Source organism: Notothenia rossii (assembly GCF_949606895.1).
Source record: "Notothenia rossii genome assembly, chromosome: 10".
Taxonomy (NCBI): domain Eukaryota; kingdom Metazoa; phylum Chordata; class Actinopteri; order Perciformes; family Nototheniidae; genus Notothenia; species Notothenia rossii.
The window spans coordinates 34,028,261-34,053,123 of record NC_136908.1 but is presented as its reverse complement, the minus strand read 5'-3'; the positions used below and the strand labels follow the sequence as shown (position 1 = coordinate 34,053,123).

The 24,863-nt window shown below is 42.3% G+C and overlaps 1 protein-coding gene across 9 annotated transcripts in view; it reads right to left on the bottom strand.

The window, feature by feature from the left end:
• smad10a (SMAD family member 10a) overlaps positions 1 to 24,498 on the bottom strand; it is a 57,015-nt gene extending 32,517 nt beyond the window's left edge. For 4 of the 9 annotated variants that reach the window (XM_079654913.1, XM_079654915.1, XM_079654916.1 and 1 more), the window contains exons 1-2: positions 24,154 to 24,497; positions 17,866 to 17,941 (exon numbers count right to left, since the gene is read on the bottom strand). In XM_079654913.1, coding sequence (XP_079511039.1) covers positions 17,866 to 17,941; positions 24,154 to 24,157 — 80 coding nt within the window. In that variant the 5' untranslated portion in view covers positions 24,158 to 24,497. Of the gene's footprint in view, positions 1 to 4,862; positions 4,933 to 5,038; positions 5,214 to 17,865; positions 17,942 to 18,749; positions 18,844 to 24,153 lie in introns of those variants that run through there. The other 5 variants (XM_079654914.1, XM_079654917.1, XM_079654919.1 and 2 more) reach the window with 4 other exon arrangements.
• Between the last annotated feature and the right edge of the window lie 365 nt (positions 24,499 to 24,863).

The following is a 24,863-nucleotide window of genomic DNA, read 5'->3' as shown; positions in this document are numbered from 1 at the left end:
AAAGTCAACATTTCACTGCCTTTACTGAGCTGTGTGGGGTTTGTTCAACTTTTAAAAGATTAATAGATCTTTTCATACAATCATACATATTGGGATCATTTGTATTAATATGGACCGGAGGGAGAGGGTGACGAGAATAAGTTTCACTTTCCTTTTTTATTTCAATTCCAACTTTGGTCATGAAGAATATGTTTCTCTGTTGTCCATGTTCATAAAGCATAAAGCAACAGCATCAGAGCATGGTGCAGAGTCTCTATATGAGTTTACAGTAGTCCCTCGTTCTTATTAAACATCCATGTTGTAGTCCGCTGTATAGAAAACTGTAGTTTCCATAGTTTCCCCACAGCAGCAGACGCACATTTATGACGTCTGCTGGCGCATCATACACACGTTGGATAGTGAAAGTACATTCGGATTCTCTAAAGTACCGCAGTCTCTTCTCCTAAGTCCTTTTGAATTCTCCTATTCACTATCCCTTAACCCCGTGACGTTTAACTCAGAGGTCAAGGAATAGACGATAGGGTTAGACGTTAGGAGCTGATTTTTGGATTATCCGACTGCAACCCATGTGTTAAACCAGGGCCGTATTCATGGAGTCAACATTGGGGGGGACCGAAAATTCAATAAAAATAATTTGAATACTAATTTCCTGCCATTCTAAAGGAAAATACATAAAAAATCAATAACACATTGGATACTTTAAAACCTGTTAAACCCCATGCCCCTGCCCATGGGGGCAAAACACAACAATAGTCACGAAACTGTGTCTCAGGCATGGGTGTAGGAAACATCCTCAATGTGGGTGGGACAATTTAAAGGGGGGTGTGGGCGGGCGGGGGACCTAACCTCCTCTAGGGGGGTCCGGGGGCATGCTCCCCCTGGAAGATTTGTTTTTAAATGTTGAAGTTAAAAGCATCAATCTGGTGCACTTTGAGAGCATCATTAGGGACTAAATCTATGGATACATCTCAACAACACCCATGTGAAACAGAACTGGACAGATTTACTTTTTCTTTATGCATATTTTACTAATCACTCCCTTTTTAAACTGTAGTATGAGTTGGAATGATTTCATACCTTTTATTCTGTTATGTTGTATAACTATAATGATCATATAAAAGTGTGCCTTGGAAATACCGTAATTTTCGGACTATAAAGCGCAACTGAATATGAGCCGCAGCAGCGGCATACCACTCTCGGTTCCACTTTTACTTTTGCGCGCTACCTGTCTCACTCTTTTCCGGCCTCCAGCTTTTCCTGCTGGAACCCGCCGCTTAAAGGTGGGGGTCCGCGGACCGGCCATAAAGCCCATAGAGTTAAAGGTGTTGGCCGTTAGCTGTAAAAATCCATAGATTAGCCGCACCGTTATATAAGCCGCAGCGTCGAAAAATGGGGAAAAAGGCGCGGCTTATAGTCCGAAAATTACGGTACTTGTTTTGCATCAATCTTGATACAGGGTACTTATTATATGTTATAGTTTGGATTCCTAAAGCTTTTAGTCTACTATCCCATCATTCAAGGGTGGTTTTCACAATAAGTAATGGTTTATTTTTTGCACAGACACTATCATTTACATTTTTTTACTATGTTCAATCTGAATTTACTCTAAAAACATCTATATTGATTCTGACTTTTTCTACATCCAACTCACAGGTTTATCATTGCTTTGAGAAAAAAGATTATTCATTTAAAGAGCAACTTCCAGGTTAAAGACACCTTTGAATAAATGTGTAGGAAAATGATGAATACACTAGATTTTCAAAAAAATATACATAAATATACATTACAGTGACATCTGGCGTCGTTTTTGTAAGAAATGTTCACTTCCGCATAAAAAAGCCTCGGCACGTGACCTCCCGCGTGTGACGTAACACGGGGGACACAAGGGGGAGAGCGGCCGGTGTAACGTATTAATAAACATGGATCCCAATGCTAGTTTCGACACAGAGTATGTGCTGCAGGGAGGTGGATGCATAACGCACCCAGGAACGAACGCTAGCTCCGGTCCTTTTTACTGTGGACTCGATGTCCTGACAGGCTGGTATTTGTGCAACCTGCACAAACACAATACTGCACCATGATTACAAATGGTGAAATACAATGTAAAACTACCGAAAAATACCAGCTCCTTAAAACACAACCGCTCTACTCAACGCAACTCTACTATAACCACGGTCAGACAGCGGAGATGTGTCCCCTGCGTGATGTAATATGACGCGTTTGACGTATGACCTTAAAAAAAAGCCGTTTTTAAGAGCAGAGCTCAAAATTGCTCCTTTCCCTCTGAATTCCTGCCCTTATGTCTCGTAAAACATATAAAATCCTGCATTCACTTTTTTAATTGTAATTTTCAAGCAAGTTTAAGCATAAATGTAGAAAAAATAAAAACCTGCAAGATGCTCTTTAACCATTTTTAGAAGTGAAAATATAGTCAATTGTTCTGGGAATGTCATTTTCAAACCTGAGACCTGAAAAACAGGCTTGGGGCTTAACTGGTCAAAATATTTTTACCATAATGTCTAATTGTGCATTGTATTACATCGCCCTATTTTATCTAGTTTAGCTTTTCTTGTTTTGTTGTTTGTAATGCCAGAGATTAGGGATGAATAAAGTACAACTATAACCATAATCACATTAAAGCATTTCAATCCATAGAAAGGTCTCTGCCACGCAATTTCAGTAGAAACAGGAACACTTTATTGCCCTTTTGTTTTACAGCCACGACTCGCACTAGCTGCTTGCCGCTCATTCAAAATCAAAAAGACCCCCAACTTCCTCCCAGACACCCGCCCAAAAAGCCCAACCCTCAAGTAAAGGACCCAAAAGCTTTTTTGCGCTTATCGTTGGCACTGATAAAAGACTGGCATATTCCTTCAAGGTCCAGTCTGTCCAGTTTCTTCTGGTGCACATGACATATGGCCACATTATTCAGCCTCGTTTGACTCATCGATGATCTAAGCCATGTCTTAAGCCTCCTCAGGGCACTAAAACTCCTGTCAGGCTCTGCAGAAGAGGCAGGGACGACCAACAGAAGCCTTACTAAAGCTTCCACCTGACCGAAGAGACCTCTCACCTCTGGCACCATTTCCCGAATAATGCTAGCAACATCTGAGCTTGTTTCATAGGTGTAATTAGCCCCAAACATGGCCAGCTGCACCTGCAGTAGTCTGGAATTCAATTCAGGATAGTCTTCTACCACCTTGTCCATGTCTCCTTGTAGCAGCACATTTTCAAGCTGCTGCAGCTTGTGGAATCCAGCTTGTTCAAACCTCTCTATGAATTGAGTATTCACTGTGTCCAAGGCATTGTAGAATTGGACTCTGTAGGACTGGGCATCGGGATGGATATGGGCTGCAGCCTGACCGGTGTAACGCTTTGTAGGATTGCGGACATGAGGGATCTTAAATTGGTTGTAGGTCCAACTTTGTTGCCACAGCAGTTGCTTTCGAGAACAATACATCAAAATGCTCCTCCGTTCGTTTGACCTGCATGCTTGTTTTGACATGGTTTACAGCCTCCAACATGCCTGAAACGGTCTGTTTCCTAAGCTGCAGGGAGGTGTTCAGGCACTCCAAATCCCCCATCAGGTCTTCAGCCATTAAAAGGCTGAGCACAGTGTTCCCTTTAAGAAATGTTCCTTGAAGACCATTGGCCTTGGCGGAAGTTTCTGGTGAGCTGCATGATGCCATTTCTTCAAGGGCCATCAGCACTGAATCATACTGCTTGAGAACTGAGCGTAAGGCAGGGGTACGTACAGTCCACCTGGTGGGACAGAGAGGCTTCAATGAGGTGAAAGTTGAACCATGCTCTGATTTTGCGATATTCTGGAAAATCAACTTGAACTTGCCAAATTGATTAAAGAAGCCCCCCAATTCATGGACCAGATCCATTGCATCTCTTACTATTGGAGAGGCTCCACAGGCAGCCTGCGTAATTAAGTTCACGCAGTGGGGACCACAGTGACAATACACAGCCAGCGGTTGTTCTTTCCTTAAAATGGCTTGTACTCCCTGCAATCGTCCAGCCATGTTTGCGGCACCATCATAAGTTCATCATAAGTTTTGTCCTCGGAGTTGAGACAGACGAAGCTGTAGGCGCGTCATCACATCACATGCCATCCTTTGGTTGTAGATCTGCATCTACAGAGCGCACACATATTGACTCCTGTTCAACTCCTGATATATCTTGGGGGCCATCAATGATAATTGCGAACTGGACCACTGGCATTGATGTTATTTCCGACACAATTTCTTTGATGATTGTATTGGCCATCACCTTCAACAGTTCGTTCTGCAATTCCGGACTGGTGAAATCGAGGGGACCTTTTAGCCAGGAGGTCAGCTCTGCATCGCCCATTGCCTTGTACTTTAGAAGCTGGCTTAAATTCCCACTCTCCTTCTGATTGCCTCGAAAAGCCAGACCTTGCCGCGCCAAGTACCTCACACCCTCAACAATCTTAATCAGATTTCTTCTTGCTTGTTGCTGCCGTCTTTCAAGCTCACGTGAAAGTTGCACATTAACAGGCTCTGGCTCCTGAATCCTAGTCATCACAGCTAATTTGTGACACTGGCTGTGTTTATGCACACTAAATTTCTCCAGTGCCTTCTTCCAATTGTTAAAACCAGCCTTGACAAACGCTGAATCTGCTTTTGACGCAAGCTTAGACTTTTGTGTTGCAAAGTATTTAGCACAATAGAAACAGAGGACCCATTTTACAGAGGGGCTGTAATGGAGCCATGTATGACCTTCAAACCACTTCTCCTGAAAGTAAAGTATTCTATTTGATAGGGTTTGACTGGGTATGACTTTCACATTTGGATGATTTGGGCAAAGTCCAAGCTCCTCCCCTTCCTTTCCTGTACCTTCATTTTCGCCTGCCTGGCTGCTCTCTCTCTCATTGTCAAACTCACTCTCCCTGCTTTATGGTATGATCTGAAATACATATGAGGATGATCTCATCTTAAATTAACATTAACATTAGACTGCTATGTTGTCATTATTCTGTCTTAACCATCAATATAGCTCCTTTCTGACTTACCTCTATGTCACCAGCGCACATTCTCCCTGTCTGGTCGCCATGCCCACATTCTCTCTCTCCCTCTCTCTCTTTATTCTGAACACACCAGAGTGAACATGGAAGAAATATCAGTAAACTATTGACTAGAAAGACTGTTGATACACATTATACATATGGGGGGACACAGGAGTCTGTAAATTAAAGTGGACCTATCAGGCTATATTTGAATAATATAGTGTAGGACCATACCTATATAAGGCATATTTATACTTTTTCTTTTTCAAAATACCAAACAGATCATGCATTTTAGCCATTCCTCATTTCGCTCAAATTAACACTGAGCCTGACATCTTGGATTCCGTGAGAACAGCACCATCTTTTGGCTTTTTAAATGTACTACAGCTTCTCCAGCGCTTTAGAACGGCAAAGCACGTGGCTGTCTCCTCCTGATTGGTGGAGTTGGCCCAATAGCTGTAGCGCCACCATCCTGACGTCAGGACGGTGCTCAATCTGGATCCGTTTTTTTCAGATCCGTTGCAGCCCCTTTTTTAGAGATTTGGGCACGGAGGAAAATAGAGAAGGTTGTGTTTTCTGACTCTTGGTGAGTTCCCTGACGCACCGGGGACACATATTCATGTTTAATAGACATACAAAGGTGCATTTTGCATGATAGGTCCCTTTTAACATTAGACTGCTATGTTGTCATTATTCTGTCTTAACCATCAATATAGCTCCTTTCTGTCTTACCTCCATGTCACCAGCGCACACTCTCCCTGTCTGGTCGCCATGCTCACATTCTCTCTCTCCCTCTCTCTCTTTACTCTGAACACACCAGAGTGAACATGGAAGAAATATCAGTAAACTATTGACTAGAAAGAGTGTTGATACACATTATACATATGGGGGGATACAGGAGTCTGTACATTAACATTAGACTGCTATGTTGTCATGATTCTGTCTTAACCATCAATATAGCTCCTTTCTGTCTTACCCCCATGTCACCAGCGCACACTCTCCCTGTCTGGTCGCCATGTGTCAAGGAGTGAACTCTGAGGCATGACCTCAATTGCACGACTCAAACTCAGACTTGGATAGTGTTTCAAAATAAAGACTTTACTGGGATTTGCACAGTAATGAAAACAAGGAAAACAAAAACACTCCTTCGAGGAAAACTAGAACAGTGATCAATAACATAGATCCGTGAGAAATCCGTGAGGTAAGCAGGAACGTAGGTCATAGAGAGACAACGAACTTACAATGAACAGGAGGGAGCTAACACAATATATACACAGGTAAAGGGGACACAGGTGGAAACAATCAGGGCGGGGAAAATAATCAAGGACGCAGGAGACAGAAGGGGACTGGGAGCGTGGAGGCCTGAAATGAGAGGGAGAATTAATTAAGAGAATAAACATAAAGCACAGAACAAAGGGACATGACAAAACTAACATAAAGAATCAACTTTCACTATAAGTTTCTTAGAAATGACAGTACCCCCCCTTCTAGGGACGGCTCATGACGGCCCAGGCTCCTCTGAGTTGAGGCGGTCAAAATCCTGAATGAGGCTTTTATCTATGGTGAAGCGGGAAGGAATCTATTGCCGCTCCTCAGGACCATAACCCTTCCAGTTAACCAGTAGCTGTCGCCCTCTACCCCTTTTCCGACTAGCCAATAGTGTCTTGACTGTGTAAACCGGATCTCCATCGATCATCCGGGGGGGCGGAGGGGGTTTGGCGGTGGGAACCTTAGCGCTCTCCTTCAATGGTTTTAGTTTCCCTACATGGAAGGTGGGATGTACCTTCATGGCCCTGGGAAGCCGTAGTCTCACTGAAACCGGGTTGATGACCTTGGTGATGGGAAAAGGACCCACAAACCGGGGAGCCAATTTTTGGGAGAGTACGTGGAGGGGAAGGTCTCGTGTAGAGAGCCAGACTTTTTAGCCTGGCTGGTATACAGGGGCTGGTCGGCGTTTTCGGTCTGCTGCTCTTTTAACCAGTTGTGAATTCCTGCAGAGGATCTTCCTAGCCGCAGCCCACACGCGCCCTCAACGCCTGAACAGAGTGTGGGCAGACGGGACCGTGACCTCTCTCTCCGTGGCTGAGAACAGTGGTAGCTGGTAGCCATAAACACAGTGAAACGGGGACAGGCCCGTGGCAGAAGTAGGGAGGATTTTGTGCGCATACTCAACCCAGGTGAGGTGCTCGCTCCAGGACGATGGATTCTGGGACACCAGGCAGCGCAGGCAGGTCTCCAGTTCTTGATTTAGGCGCTCTGTCTGGCCGTTAGAGTCCGGATGGTATCCAGACGAGAGACTGACCGTGGCACCGATGAGGCTGCAGAACTCCTTCCAGAAGCGTGACACAAACTGGGGGCCCCGGTCGGAGACAATATCCTTTGGGAAACCATGAAGCCGAAACACATTAAGCATCATGACCTCAGCCGTTTCCTTAGCTGAGGGCATCTTGGGCAGAGCAATGAAATGTGTCATTTTAGAAAACCGGTCCACTACCGTGAGAACTGTGGTTTTACCTCTAGAGAGGGGCAGGCCAGTGACGAAGTCCATGGAGATCTCTGACCAGGATCTGTTGGGAATAGGGAGTGGTTGTAATAGTCCTATTCGCGCCCTGGAAGAGGTCTTGTTTCAAGCGCAGACAGGGCACGCCTCCACATAATCCTTCACTTCCTTCTCCATGGATGTCCACCAGAAACGGTGTTTTATAATGAACATAGTTCTCTTGACTCCGGGGTGACAGGTGAGCAGCGAAGTGTGAGCCCAGTGGATCACCTGTGGTCGCTCGGCCTCCTGAACGAAAAGCCGGTTAGGCGGGCAACCCCTTGGTGCAGGAGCTCCAGCATTGGCTCGTATTACCTCCTTCTCTACTGACCAAGTCAGCACTCCTACCACCCGGTTTAATGGGATGATGGGTTCCGGCTCCTTGACTGCAGGCACAGGGTCAAACAGATGGGACAGAGCGTCAGGCTTGACATTCTGAGACCCCGGCCTGTAGGAAAGAACAAACTCAAAACGGTTAAAAAACAAGGTCCACCTAGCCTGGCGGGAGTTCAGTCTTTTGGCTTTTCTTATATACTCCAGGTTTTTGTGATCGGTCCAGACCACAAACGGATGCTCGGCTCCCTCCAACCAATGCCTCCACTCTTCCAGTGCCAGCTTCACGGCCAGCAACTCACGGTTTCCCACGTCGTAATTTCTCTCTGCTGGGGAGAGCTTCCTGGACAGGAAAGCGCAGGGGTGAAGTGTGTTGTCCTTCTGTAGTCGCTGGGAGAGGACCGCTCCCACCCCTTCGTTGGAGGCATCCACTTCTACCACAAACTGACGAGTGGTGTCCGGCAGGGTGAGTATGGGAGCAGAGGTGAACATTCCTTTAAGCCGAGAAAAAGCCTCCTCAGCCTGAGGAGACCACAAAAAAGGCACTTGAGGGGACGTGAGGACATGAAGAGAGGTTGCAATAGCACTGAAACTCCGCACAAAACGTCTGTAAAAATGTGCAAAGCGTAGAAATTGCTGCACTTTCTTACGAGAGTCAGGGGTAGGCCAACAAGCTACTGCGCTAACCTTCTCTGGGTCCATCCTAACCTGACCTGGAGAAATGATGAAGCCCAAAAAAGTGACTGTCTCTGCATGGAATTCGCATTTTTCTGCTTTAACAAACAATCTATTCTGGAGCAGCTCTTGTAGGACCTGGCGGACATGTTATTTATGGGTGTCAAGGTCAGGGGAGTAGATCAGAATGTCGTCAAGATAGACAAAAACGAAACGGTTCAGAAACTCCCTCAACACGTCGTTGATCATAGCCTGGAAAACAGCAGGAGCGTTTGATAATCCAAATGGCATTACAAGGTATTCATAGTGGCCTGAAGGGGTGTTAAAACCCGTCTTCAATTCATCGCCCTCCCTGATCCTGACCAAATGATAAGCGTTACGCAGGTCTAACTTGGTGAAAACCTTGGCATCCTGAAGCTGCTCGAAGCCTGACGAGATGAAAGGAAGGGGGTACCGGTTTTTAACCGTAATGTAATTGAGAGGTGAGTAGTCAATACATGGCCTAAGACACCCATCCTTTTTGCCAACAAAAAAAAACCCCGCTTCTGCTGGTGATGAGGAAGGGCGAATAAGGCCTGTTTTGAGGGAGGCATCAATATTATCCTTCATGGCCTCTTTCTCAGGTCCTGAAATAGCATAGAGTCCACCCTTAGGAATTGGAGACCCAGCAATCAGGTCAATAGCACAGTCATAGGGGCGGTGAGGAGGAAGAGTCAGCGCCTTGCTTTTACTGAATACTTCACTTAAATCGTGGTAGCAGGAAGGGACTGAAAGTACATCAGGAAAATATATTTCTGAGATAGTTCCCTGCCTAACACTCCCATTGTTACATCTCCTGTCAATCTCCGCTACCTGCTTAACACAGTGATCTATGCAACTCTTTCCCCACCCCTCCACCCTCCCAGATTGCCAATCTATGTGAGGGTTATGAAGTTTCAACCAGGGAAACCCCAAAATGAGTGGATGTTGGGCTGAGTTAAATAAGTTAAATGACATTGTCTCGTGATGGTTATCATTACATCTTATTTCTAAAGGCTCTGTTTGGTGAGTCACTTTAAACAACAGCCGCCCATCGAGAGCACTCGCTTCAAGAGGCTGGGGTAGAGGTTTAATTTTTATGTCCAATTTTTTTAACTAAACCCCAATCCATAAGACTTTCGTCTGCCCCTGAGTCAATGAGAGCACCATGAGTAACCACATTGTCTCTGATTTTTACCTTGATGCGGGTCAGGGTGCGAGGAGGAAAGTCAGAGGAAGAGATCCGGCTCACCAACGTGCTCCTCTTTATTGTTGAGCCTCCTCTTTTACCGGACAAGCCGCTTGTGGATGACCGCGCTGCCCGCAGTAGAAGCACAGACCCTCCTTTAAATGACGCTGATGTTCTGCCATCGAAAGCTTGGCGCGGCCCAACTGCATTGGCTCCTCCACGGAGCCAGGGGGCGCTGTTGTCCGGAACGCAGGTGGTGAGGGGTGACGGGGTCTCCAAGAAGAAGTAGTACTCAGCGGCGAGAGTCTCCTCTGGAGAGGCGGATCAACCGCATCCTTGGATTTATTCCTTCTCCTCTCCGTCAAACGATTGTCTATCGTTATTGCCATGGATATGACAAGAGTCCAAGTTAGCGGGCAGATCGAGAGGCGCCAGCTGGTCTTGTAGGTTATCCGAGAGACCGCTGACGAAAGCGTCAAACAACATGCAGCGGAGTTCCAGCCGCTGTCGGCTGCCATAGTCCGGAACTTGATGGCGTAGTCAGTCACACTCCGATGATGTTGTCGCAGCTTAATCAGAGCCCGAGCTGCTTCCCTGCCCGGCATGGTTTGATCGAAGATCTTTCTCATAGTGTCTATGAAGTTTTCCAGAGACCCGCAGATGGGGGAGCCTCGGGACCACTCTGCCGTAGCCCACGCTGCTGCTCGGCCGGAGATATGGGAGATCATGAAGGCCACTTTGGAATTGTCCGTGGGAAAAGCAGCCGGTTGGTGGTGATAGTGTAGCTCACACTGCACGATGAGCGGCCGGCAGCCTTCCGAGTCTCCGGAGTACTTTTCGGGTGGAGCCAGACGCATGGAAGTACTGTGCGGCTCAATAGCCCGGTTGGGGTCGGATCCGGTCGCCGCTGGAACCGGAGGAGTCGTAGGAGGAGACACAGCCTGCGGGTGAGGGAGCACACGCTGAACCTCTGCTGCCAGTAGATTTACTTGGGTCGTCACCGATGTTTGTAGTTCCCCATGGCTGTTGGTTAGATTCTGCACTCCCTGCTGCATGGTGGCCATATGCTCCTCATGTTGCCCAAGACGTTGGCCCTGAGAGCGGATGGCGTTCTTTATCTGATCTGAGTCGGCTGAGTTCATTTTGTTGGTCAGTTCGTACTGTCAAGGAGTGAACTCTGAGGCATGAACTCAATTGCACGACTCAAACTCAGACTCGGATAGTGTTTCAAAATAAAGACTTCACTGGGATTTGCACAGTAATAAAAACAAGGAAAACAAAAACACTCTTTCGAGGAAAACTAGAACAGTGATCAATAACATAGATCCGTGAGAAGTCCGTGAGGTAAGCAGGAACGTAGGTCATAGAGAGACAACGAACTGACAATGAACTGGAGGGAGCTAACACAATATATACACAGGTAAAGGGGACACAGGTGGAAACAATCAGGGCGGGGAAAATAATCAAGGACGCAGGAGACAGAAGGGGGCGGGGAGCGTGGAGGCCTGAAATGAGAGGGAGAATTAATTAAGAGAATAAACATAAAACACAGGACAAAGGGACATGACAAAACTAACATAAAGAATAAACTTTCACTATAAGTTTCTTAGACATGACACCATGCTCACATTCTCTCTCTCCCTCTCTCTCGTTACTCTGAACACACCAGAGTGAACATGGAAGAAATATTATCTGTAAACAAGCTATCTGACTGGTAACAATACTCACTTTCTCACTGCTCTTAACTTACTTTTTTTCTTTTCTGAGGCTGCCCAAAAACTGTCTAATGTCATTGCCACCCTTCCTCTTGCTCATGTTTACAGCTAGACCTCGGCGATCTGCAGTTGCTGATGTGATGAATACGGGTCAGCAGCGCTGGATATAAGATCATTAAACATGTTTATTAGCAATTCTGAGCGTTCTAAACCCAGCACAAGCTATGATGCACACTGCAAACCTCCTGCGTGTGAGTATCTTTTAAATGCTTCTGACGATTATGAAATACTATTTCATAATAATTGTAGAGTATTTATTATTTAATTAATTCTGGCACCTTTGGTATTCCATAGGTGTCACACATCACAGTTTTAAATCTTTCCACACCCTACAAATTACAAAATAAAATAGAAATAATCCACATGAATAAATATCTATTGGATTACATCCAAAACGACACCGTCATTTTTTACACATAGCTGACACTAGCCCGCCAAACCCTGGCTAACAACTGAAACCAGCTAGCCCACAGCTAGTTAGCTACTATTCCTGAAAAGTTCGGTTTTAACATCAGAACTACAAGTTACTTACACAAAGAAGCTAAACCGGAGGGTTCATTAACATTACCATTATGAAATAAAATAATATAGATTACTTTAGGGCTAACTAGAAAAGTTACCAGAACTGATGGAGGGCAAATTAAAACATGACTGACCTGCTTGGAGCATCAAGCTAACTGAAGGTGGACTCAGACGTGCAACAGCGAAATACACCCCTGGGTACAAAATAAGGAACCAATTTACGTATGAAAAGAAATATCATTTTGGTGAAGTTCACAATAACAGAAAATATAGATTTTTTAGTATACAAATAACTAAAATAAAGAAGTCATAGAATAGCAATTTTATTTTAATTAGAAAATCAAAAAATCAAAACTTTTTTTTTCTTTGCTATTTATTGGGGGGGGGGACATTTTCAGTGTATCTGAATATTGGGGGGGTGTGTGTCCCCCCCAATGTATATGGTGAATACGGCCCTCTGTTAAACAGTCTTATGGCCTGTGGGGTGAAACTGTCCCTGAGTCTGGTGGTTTTAGACCTCATGCTGCGGTACCACCTGCTAGACGGCAGCAGACAGAACAGTTTGTTGCTGGGATGATGGGGTCTTTGATAATCCTGAGGGCTTTCTTCCTGAGCCGCTGTGAGTAAAGGTCCTCCATGGTGTGGAGTGGTCTGCTGTGCAGTTTTCACCACCCTCTGTAAACCCTTACGTTTGAGAGCGGTGCAGCTGCCGTACCAGGCCGTGATGCATCCACTCAGGATGCTCTCTATGGTGCACGTCTGCGTTGTTGGGTCTCGTGTCTCTCAACTTCCTCTTGAGAAAACCCCATAAAGGTTCAGTTCAGGCCAGTTGGCTGGCCAATCAAGCACAGTTATTCCATGGTCACTAAACCAGGCCTTAGTACTTTTGGCAGTGTGGGCAGGTGCCAAGTTCTGCTGGAAAATTAAATCAGCATCTCCATAAAGCTTTTCAGAGGAAGGAAGATTATCGTATCCAGGACATGGGCTACAACTGTCTAATTACTCGTGTCAAGTCACTCTTGAACCAGAGAAAATCAGAAGCGTCTTACCTGGGCTAAAGAGAAAAAGAACTTGCTCGGTGTTCCAAAGTCCTCCTTTCAGATTCAAGTACATTTTGCATTTCATTTGGAAATCAAGGTCCCGGAGTCTGGGGGAAGTGTTTAGAGGCACAGAATCCAAGTTGCTCGAGGTCTAGCGTGAAGTTTCCACAATCAGTGATGATTAGGGGAGACATGCTGATGCTTTTGGTCCACTGTGTTTTATTAAGTCCAAAGTCAACGCAGCAGCCTACCAGGACATTTTAGAGCTCTTCATGCTTCCTTCCTCTGAAAAGCTTTATGGAGATGCTGATTTCATTTTCCAGCAGGACTAGGCACCTGCCCACACTGCCAGAAGTACTAAGACCTGGTTTAGTGACCATGGAATAACTGTGCTTGATTGGCCAGCAAACTGGCCTGAGCTGAACCTTTATGGGTTTTGTCAAGAGGAAGATGAGAGACACAAAACAACGCAGACGAGCTGAAGGCTAACATGCTACAGGAGGCCAAACCAAGTACTGAGTGTATACACATGAAGATTAAAACAAATAAACGCTTGAAATAATTCACTTTGTGTGTAATCTATTTAATATATGAGTTTCACCTTTTCAATTGAAATGATTTCCACATAGGGGTGCACCGAATGGGAAATTCTTGGCCGAAACCGATACCGAAAATAGGAAACAGTTGGCCGAAAACCGAATGCCGAAAATGATTAATAGAAATATATATAATGTATACATTTTTTACCAATGTTGTTCAGCTTCCTGATTATTGAAAAAGAAATGATTATGGCAAAACTTTACTTAAATAATAATCACTATTATGGGTCCATAAAACATTTATTCAGCACTTTTGAATGCATACAGTACATTAATTCCAAGTCAAGTCCATTTTCTTTTCTCTGTAGGATAACTACAACAAAGTGCATTCAGAACAAAGCCAAGGTGCTTTAAAACTGCATAAACATCTAGGCCAGTAGGCCTACAACAAAATAGTGTAAATAAAGACTGTAACAGCAAGGCTTCAACAACAACAAATGCAATGCAATAAGTGCATGCATACAAATGTGCAAAATGGATAAATCCACATGAATGTAACTATTTACAAATGAAATTACAATTGAATTCCAAGAATCTGTAAATAAGGCTGTCTTTCCTCATAAGCAAAGTAGTAAACATTGTATAAAGATACATAAAGTGAAAACTGGATACAAAATCCACAATCAATTACAAATTAAATTACAATTTCAAAAATCTGCAAATAAGGTGGTCTGTCCTCATGAGCAATGTAAACAACATTGTATCATTTCGATACCGAAAGTACAATATATTGAACACTGTGCTGCTGTCATTTCCCCCTAATGATAACCTGAGATGGTGAATTATAACTCACAATGAAAATTGTTCAGGAAAGTGGGTATAGAGTAGACATGTAGAAATAGATAAGCTTATGATAAACCAGCCTTGTCTACTTATTAAGGAAAAGTGGGAGGTTCTTTTTAATGAACATTAGCTTCTCTGATTTATCAGCCATAAGTCTGTTCCTCTTCTCATCAAGCACATGAGAGGCAGCGCTGAACAGTATCTCGCTGTCAGTGCTTGTGATTTGATCTTACTCCGCATATTTGTCCGGGTGTTTTGATTTCAAGTGGTGGAGTAATCCCGAAGTGGTGAAAGTCTTTGCAGTTACACCCCCTCGAGAAATGTCAGCTGAACACGTTTTACAAATCGCAATCCGCGCCTCTTTCTCTGATATTTTTAAGGCCGAAAGCCGAAAAGGCCTTTTTAACCATTTTCGGCCGATAATTTTCGGCGGCCGAATATTCGGTGCATCCCTAATTCAAATGTATTGTGAAGCACCTGTAGAGCTTAATGTTTGGGAAAACAATAGAAACTATGTAAATAAAAACTCTAGGGATATTCGATCACCTTCCCTTCAGCACTCAGCTCTTACATTTCTAAATCAATCATAGATATGAGTTATCATCTGTAAACAGTTGCTAACTACAATGAACTTCTAGTCCTCTCTGTGCCCCATGTCCGCATTCCAGAAGAAGCTTTGATTTTAGGCAACAACAGCGCTAAGGTTTTCTGATTGAACATCCTTAAAGCTAGCATGCTTACTGATGATCTTCCCACTATCTAAAGTGTCAGAGATGACAGCTCCCAGGTCACACTAAGGAAAGTTAGAGTTTTCAACAACACAGACACAAAGAGGCAGACTATAGAAACAATAGTATATGCCATATAAACTGTATATTATGTACTAGTAAAACATAATGTCTGATGTTCGTGTATTAAGCATGGTGTTCAGCGTCGCATACAGTATGTCATACTGTGTGTACTCACATTAGAACTATTTCTTGACCGTGAGTATATGTGCTTGTATATGCATTTATATACCGTACCATACACATTTCTTAGAATATTTGTACCGCCTTTATATTAGACTTTGTACCTTTCATCAGTGTGTTGCTAAATGCAGTGCATGGGGAGATGGCCCTGTGAGGATGGGAAGTTTAAAGAAAGCATAATTTCTACTTCTATTACTACACTTCTATTGTCACACAAAACTAGATGTTCAAGCCACAACATTCCCTCTAGGCGCTCCTGAGATATCGCTTTCACAAGAATGGGATGGATGGACAAAGGCCCAAAAATAAAGCTGCCAACACCAATGATGAGGGTCAAGAGCACTGAACATTTGGATGCTGGGTATGACCTTAATGAGCACAGGCATGAATTGGTAGTGTCAGGTAGGACCTTTGAAGGAAGCACAAGATAACCCTTGTGTATACTGAGGATTTTGGTCTACTGTAAAGTTTGATCTATTTGATGAAATATAAAATGTTGGGCTTTGAGAACTAATAGTTCTCTACCGTTTGCAAACTTCTTTGATAACTTTTAATCAGAGAAAGTCTATAGTGCAGTATGTCAGTCACAAAACTTGATATAAAAAAAACAACCAGTCACTGAGTTCTGTACAATCTGTAGAGCTTTTAAAGAGATTTGATTAATGCTCAAGGTGTGCTGAAATGTTCAACGCATCTGCATCTCTCAAAGTTCAAATATAGTGTGTTTGAAACACCTCAAATCTCTAGTGAAGATGCTAAGATGGGGGAGAGAGCCCTCTATCTGCTGGCAACATAACATTATGTTTGCTGCTTACTGTATCTTAGGGCAGGCGCGCCGGATTCATTTTAGAAGTGGGGGGGGGGCAAAAAGTGCGTGTGTATGTATATGTATATACGGCGCTGTGGAAGAGCAGAGTGAGAGGCGAGCTGTGGTCTTCCCTTTACAAGCTTAAAAAATGTGTTAAGCTACTGAGATTGAATATATATAACAATAAAAAATAACAAAATATACACAGCTAGATCGGATCGCGTTTTAGATGCGACTTTAGAGTATAGAGGGGAATTATTGAAACAGGATTTGTACAGTTTTCCGTGCCGCGTGTATATACGTGTGTGTTTGTGTATTTTTGCATTTGTGTGCATTGTGTTCGTTTCCCGGGGAAAACACTCACGAGAAACACCAGCTGTTGTTATGCCTGCTGTTACGTTGAGTTACTCTGTTCTCCGCTTGTAATTATGCCGTTGCAAGCTTCAAAGTTGTATTTATCATCTGAATTTGCCGAAACAAGTTTAATATTCTGAAAGCCAAGACTTTGTTTATTTGAAATCAGATAAAAACAAACTGTAACGGACCCTGTCGTGTTATCTATGATTAGCCTACTATACACCTTACATTCATAATTTCAGCGGGAGGGAGGGGGAGCGGCGCTGTGGAAGAGCAGAGTGGCGAGTCAGAGCTGTCATCTTCCCTTTACAAGCTTCAAAAATGCCTCTAGCTAGTGAGATTGAATATAACAATAAAAAATAACAAAATATACACAGCTAGATCAGATCGCGTTTTAGATGCGACTTTAGAGTAGAGGGGAATTATTGAAACAGGATTTGTACAGTGTTCCGCGGCATCTGCCGCTGCGAAAATGCCGCTTCCGGCGCCCTTGTCTTAGGGAATATTTGACTGACACAGTGCATCAGTAGATGTGATCTGTTTTCGGGATCTAATAGTCCAGGGCACTATCAACAAAAATCATATTATAATTGTGCAGTTCCACTATAGATATTTCCCAGTCAGTTCAAAGCACATTGGAACAGCTTCAAACCTAAAGCTCTTGTTTAACATCTGTGTGTAACAGTTGTGGAGCCAAGTAAAGTCAGCTACAGTAAATGCACCTGGTCAGATGACCAATCACTGACATGAACACACATCATGAAAGGCATTCCTCATACAAATGAGTGTAAAACCTTGCACATTACTCTGTATATTTTGCACATCTCTGTTCAATGCTCACTCTTTTAAATCTTTACACCTTTTACACCATCAATTCTGTAATACTGCATATTTTGTTTTTCAGAGTAGTTTGCCATATACTTTGTGTCCTTACTTTTTGGTATATTTCTTGAATACTTTCTTTCAATTTTACAATAGTTTTAAAAAAGTTTTTATAATAGTTCTACATTTGCTGCATTTGTTTGACTTCATCGTCCTTGTTGTGTTATGTATGCACCACTATACACCAAAGCATATTCCTTGTATGTGTAAACTTAGCAATAAAGCTGGTTCTGATCCTGGTCCAAATGCATATTAGCTACCTTACTTTTAGTTATGGTATTTCCAAGGTATTACAGTCCATGACACTTTGTTGCTGTCATGTGTGTTTGCTGTCTTGCTTACCTGGTATTAAGTTGGTCGGCCAATGAGTGACCAGAAAGTTCACCAGCATCGTGATGGCCAAGCTCTGAGTCAGTCCCTGTTAGTGGAGCGGAGAGCAGGAGTTAGTAGATTCAAGTGAGGTGTGGAATCCAACAGAAATCAGAGAGTAACAACGGTACAAAGAGGAATAAGGACCTTTACTAGTCAATATGTAACACCAGAATAATACCAATAGTTCATCACATTGATTTTCATATCGTCTGTGTGTATTAGCTTTGTATGTGCTTTTATGTCTGTTGTGTGTTAATGTGTTTGTATATTAGGGCTTTTCATTGGGTGTAAGTGCTCTATATGTGCTGCAATCGTGCGTCAATTGTGCTCATGTGTTTTCTGTGCTTATGTGCTTGTGTATCTTTTCTGTGTTTATGTGCTCGTGTATGTTTTCTGTGCTTATGTGCTCGTGTATGTTTTCTTAATGCCATCAACCTGTCAGGGACTGCAGTGGAAAATGAGCCTCTATGGCTAAATCTGTGATCTTCTCAGATAAATAAATATAAATACAATAATAATAATAATAATAATAATAATAATAAGAGCTGCACAATTTGGAGAAAATAAAATTGCAATCATATTGATTGATATTGCAATTCTAATATTATTATCGATAATAAAGGGAATGAGTATTTTTGGAACATTTAAGTTTACATTGTTAAAGTGATCATTATGTTATATTTTTAAGAGTGTCTGTACAAAACCATTTATTTAAAGTGGACCTATCATGCTATATTTGAACAATATATTGTAGGGCCATACCTATATAAAGTATATAAATATAGTTTTTTTTTCAAAATACCAAAAAGATCCTGCATTTTAGCCATGCCTCATTTCGCTCTATTTGCTCTTACCAGCGCTGTTTTTGCAGGGGGCTGATTCTGTGAGATGCAGCTGACCACCCCCCCCTGCAGGAGAGGGGAGCGTGCTTTGAGATTAGCTGCTGGGCTGCAGCGGGGAGAAGAGAGGGAGAAAAAGAGATCTCCGTCCTCCGTGTTTTATTCTTATAGAAGTAAGAAGAGAACTAATGGGGCAGAAACCCTCCTTTTTACGCAGCGGTCCAGACAGACATCAAACGGCGACACATATTCAGTTGCCAGTTACTTTGGCATTAGAGCAGGGATATCTAGATACTTTCCAAGGTTTGACATAATGAATTGTGCTACTTTTAAAGCAAGCAACAATTTTTTCTAATCTGTAATCAAAAAAGCTCCTCAAAAACGCTATCGAAGCAGTTCCTGCCGTTGCTAAGTTAGTTCAAAGTTTCAAACAGTAACAACGGGCTATTTTTCTTAGCGGATGCATGTCAATTTAAATCAACACATACAACTATTTCTTAAATCAATAAAATCATTTTCTAAATCCATAAAAGCATTTCAATTAATATTGGGAGTCATGTCGTTACTTTGCTGAGGATGTGGCCATGTAATAAGCGGGATAATGTGCACATTGCACATTGCATAATGTGCCTTCATGCCGATCTAGATCCCTCCGCTTCGCGTCGGGCTCCTGATCAGCCACTCCAGGGCTGGCCCTAGGCAGTATAGGCGAATGCTGAGGGCGCATCAATCAATGGGGGGAGCCGAAAATTGAATTATTTCATAACAACACAATTTCCAGATTTTGGATCAACAAAGTACATCTCATTATCTTATACTAACAGAACTACGGCTATATTGAGTACAGCGCCCATAAACTATGGCGCACCCCCCCCCCCCCCCAAATCAAGTTGAACTGTGCCAGCCCCAGTAAAAAACAGAGGTTTATGTGAAATTGTTCTTTTTTTGAAATAATGGTTTTAGTGTGCAAATATAGGTTTTAATTTTGTATTTGTTTTCATTTAAAATAAATCATACTCCCAAAAAACGTATACAGCTTTTATTAAAATTGGAATTTACTGTGTAAGCGGCTGAGGGGGGAGAGCTTTAGAGAGCTCTCTCCTGACAGACTGAGAGGCTCTGATAACCTCAGCTCAGTGAGGTAAAGCCACACCTTTATATGATCATTATAGTTATAAAAAATAAGAGAATAGATTTTCATCTATTCTCTTATAGTATAAAATACTATATGACAGTAAAAAAAAGTTGTTATTAATAAACAAGAATACAGTTGTGTTGAGAGATGTATCCATAGATCTCTTAATGTTGCTCTCAAAGTGCACCAGATTGATGCTTTCAACTTCAATATTAAAAAAATCTTCCCGGGGGAGCATCCCCCCGGACCCGCCAAGAGGAGGTTAGGTCCCCACCCCACTTAAATCATTTTCAAATGGATAGGATACTAAATACATTTGTACACATCTTGAGTCCATATCTTTCTGTTTTGGTGGTCATGCCACAACCGTGAACGTGAATGCATGCGTGAGTCATAGTGTCAGCATTTTGGGGGCATGGCAACCATGCAAGGTAATAATAATAATAATAATAATAAATGTTATTTGTATTGCACTTTACATTTGAAACAAACCTCAAAGTGCTACAGTACATAATAAAAAAAAAAGATAAAGAAAACCAAGGTAAGTCTTCTTCGCTGGTTTTGTGGCAGACTACAGCGCCACTTATGGCGCATTCACACTACAGCGCGGAGCTCGCTTTAAGAGCCGTACACTTGGCCTAGTTCCGGCCCGGGGGTACTTTTTCACAGTTTTTCTGGCCCCATAAAATCGTGGTTCTAGGGCCAGGAACAACCAGGCTGAGTCGGGCTGAGTATGCTAAACTAGAGAGAGAATCACTGGCAAGGGGGCTACAACTACAACAAGATGAACATATTTGACCGTGATTTAATTGTAATACACGTTTCAAAATGATGCCGAAGTAACAACATACTGATACCGGTTAGTAAAAACCATGAATTAATGCTTTGACAAGTCTGCAGACAGACGGCAGGCAAAAAACCCTTTTAAAATGTGTGTTTTCTAAATGGAGGCCTGCAGTGTAAATGCGCCATTACAGGCCTGGCACATGTACTACAGCGTCTCCAGCGCTTTCGAGCAGCAATGGCCGGCCGTGGCCCAACCTCTCATTCCCCTGATAGGTGGAGAATTGACCAATACCGTAGCGCCACCGTCCTGACGTCAGGACAGTGTTCAAATCTGGATCAGTTTGTATCAGATCCGTTGCAGTCCCTATTTTAGAGATTTGGGTATGGAGGAAAATAGAGAGGGTTGTGTTTTCTGACACTTCGTGAGTTCCCTGGAACACCGGGGACACATGTTCATGTATAAAAGACGTACAAAAGTGCATTTTGCATGATAGGTCACCTTTAATTTAGTCTGTAGAATAAAGTTATTAAGAATGCAAAATATTGCACTTACTATGACCCTAGTGGATGAATTTGTGCAGCCTTTATCATACCAATAATAATGTGTATCTACTTGTGAGTGACACAAGAAAGGGAATTGTGTCCCGGGTCAGACAAAGCACTGACTCTTACGATTTCCCATAGTGCAAAGAGATGAACGTCTTCGATCAGACATCTTTACATTTTGACACACTCTCAGTTTGTAACACAAGTTATGTTCTAAACTAGTCTCCATATACTAACCGAGTCACCAAACCTTGATGACAGTATTTAGCTTTTTCTCCAAAGTGCAGAATATACAAACAAATGTAACACATGATAGGTCAACGTAATACATTGGTGTGAAATTGATACAATGTAAATGTTTCTTTGTATTTTCAGCTAAATCTACTTGAACAATCCAAATCAATGGTAGCCTACTTGCATCATTGTGTATTGATGTGTTGTCCATCTGAGCTCCTCACATACACCCTGCAAATTTCAGCTAAATTCAATCTGATCAAACTAAAATGACTGCATAGGTTTTTATAAATAAATAAAGTACTGATTTCAGCTCATTGAGATTGTATGGAGCCTGTACATTTATCAATTCATCCAATTGAATGATAATAAAAAAGAAATTGAATACAAATAACAATTGTTTTATCAGAAGTAGGGGAAAGTTGGTGGGGAGGATTACACCTAGTTTATAAGATGTGTTATCAAATATGTTTTGCTGCTCCAGACATATTTTATTTGCTGGCAAAGGGGGTAGAATGTCTCTTGATGGTAAAGGTCTCTGAACAACCAAATGTTGTAATTACCCATACCATTTCAAGAAGATTATATATGAAAAGTTGTATTTATTTGTACAATACTATTATAGTAATATTTATTGTACAAAACGGTTTTAATAAGGCTAGTTGTGTCACCTTACAGGGTGTGAATACTGTACTGGTGACTAGGAGATTGCAACCAAACATACATGAGACATGCATACATCTCATTTTATTTTTTATATTCCAATTGCTTCAATAATGATGTTTCTTTTTACAAAATGTCAATCAGAAAATGTGAATTCCTTTATTAGTCCTGCAGCGGCGAGATGTACAGCGTTACAGCAGAAGTCACAAAGCAGGTGAAAAAGGCAATAAATGATAAACAGTACGCTAACATATTAAATATAGAGGGAAAGCACACATTAGTAATAGAAAGGAAATGAAAGGCTAATAAGTACTCATCTATGGATACAAATGATTAGCAGCATTATAATAGCTAAGTGAACGTATTACGGTTTTGAGTTATATCAAATGATGTTGTGCTCATAAATAGGATTATTGCACAGTATAATTTGCACAAGAAGGTGTTTGTATTGCAATGTATTCAATCTCCCCTTCTCTATCTGCTCTCTAACATCTTCAGAAAGGAACATGTTACATTGTGAAAGTAGCTATTGCACAGTGTTCATTCACAACACACAGTTATTACAAAACAAACAAAAACAGTCTTTCAATTTCGCTTTTTGTCTCAACAAGCATAGTATTCTTATAATATGTATTGTATTACAATAATATTATAATTCTATTTATTTATGCAATAATAGTATAATTTATTGTCAAAAACTGTTTTTTGTTACACTCCAATAAATATGAACTGCAACCCTACATACATGAGCAACACAGTCTCACGGCATTTCGTGTTATAGTGACGAAATGAATCTATTGATTCGTGTTCACCAACACGATTTCGCCATTTTTTTCGTGTCACACAGAACATTTTAAAAGCAATGTAAATGATAACAAATTAGAAGGAAAAACAGATTTAAAAAAATACAGATTTCAGTATTCAGACACAGAACGATTTTAGAAGCAATGCATTTCTATTGGTAACTACATGTTTCGTGCCTGCACCAAATAATAACAAATTAGAAGGAAAAAAATATGACAAAAAATACAGATTTCAGATTTCAGTATTCTGAGGCTCTGAGCCCCATTTATTTTCCTCGCGGACGGCAAAGAAACTCTGACATTATACAATTTAAAATAAAAGGGATAAGGCTAGGCTTAGGGTAAGATATTGAGTAAGAATATGTTTTTATGAACCACACAGCTTCTGGTATTCCAAGACCCGACCGGACAAAAAGAGGTGGTGCACACGAAACATGCTACCAATAGAAATACATTGCTTTTAAAATCGTTCTGTTTGACACGAAAAAAATGCGAAAATCGTGTTGGTGAACACAAATCAATAGATTAAATTAATTTCGTGACTATAACACGAAATGCCGTGAGACTGGGCTGACATGAGATATGCAACCTTACATACATGAGACATGCAACCTTACATACATGAGACATGCATACATCTAGTTTTATATTACTGATGTTTACATTGACATCATTGATAAAAGCTCAATACTCCATGCATCATGCAGGCCTAAGCATTCTGTCACCTGTTACCTGTGACTGACACACACACACACACACACACACACACACACACACACACACACACACACACACACACACACACACACACACACACACACACACACACACACACACACACACACACACACATCTTCCATGTCTGCTCTCAAACATCATCATACGGGTCCCAACGTGTAGCCCCGCACTTCAAAGGAGAACTTGGTCTGTGTTCCATACATGCACTTCACTGACATACCACACTGGAACCCTATATAAATACATATGATAAATTTGAATGCGGACTGATGTATCTGACTGCTTGATAGAAGGAACTCGATACAGTACATGGAGAAGCAGAAACAGTACAATGTCGGCCAGTGTGAGAGACTCGGACAACAGAAGAGCGGACAGGAACAGGTTACTTTACAGTAAGCAACAATTTAGCCAGCTAATGTGCCTGTCTGACTTCCCCCTCATTTTCCCGGCTCCTGGTTGCAACACTAGTGAGGACAGGGGTAGGAAAAGATGGAGACCAATAGTTTGTACTTACACATCAGCCGGAGTGGATAGAAGAAGTTGGACAGAAAGATAGCAAGCCGTACGTGTGGTCTGTGTGTATACTCCTTTGTATTAACCCTATGTAACGAACCGCTGTGCCTTTACGCGGCTAATGTCTCACTAAAGTCCTGCAATGTAACGAGCTCGTGTTTATTTCCCGGCTTTATAGGCTACAGCGCTAGCTTGATGTTTCTCGGTTGTTTTATCCTTTTATCAGCCCCACTGTCTCCTCGTGCATCCTGTCTGTTCCCCTCGCGCACGCCACAATAACAATAGAGGGGAGACGTCGTGCGCGTCAGTGTCTCGACATGCTGTAGCCAATAGGCGCTAAGCTCTCACAGGGACCACCGCGTTCAGCCAATCACGTACAGACTCTCACAGCAGGGCCGCGAGCTAGGATCTGTCTGGTTCGTCTAGATTGACAGGTCTGCGAGACTGTTTTTTTAAAGTGGCGCCGCTGAGATTACCCCCCACCCCCCTTCCCAAACATACACACACGCACATCAACACGCACACACTCACGTATACACACACGCACACGAACTGCAACTGTTATTTGAGAAACGATGCCTATGTCTGTGACCCCTAATCCTCAATTGAAGAGTTCATGGAAGAAATGTTTAGTTTAGATTTAGAAATCAATGGCAAAAAATGCGTTTTGCATTGCAGTGTTTATTCATGTTATCTTCAGGAAGAGGACGA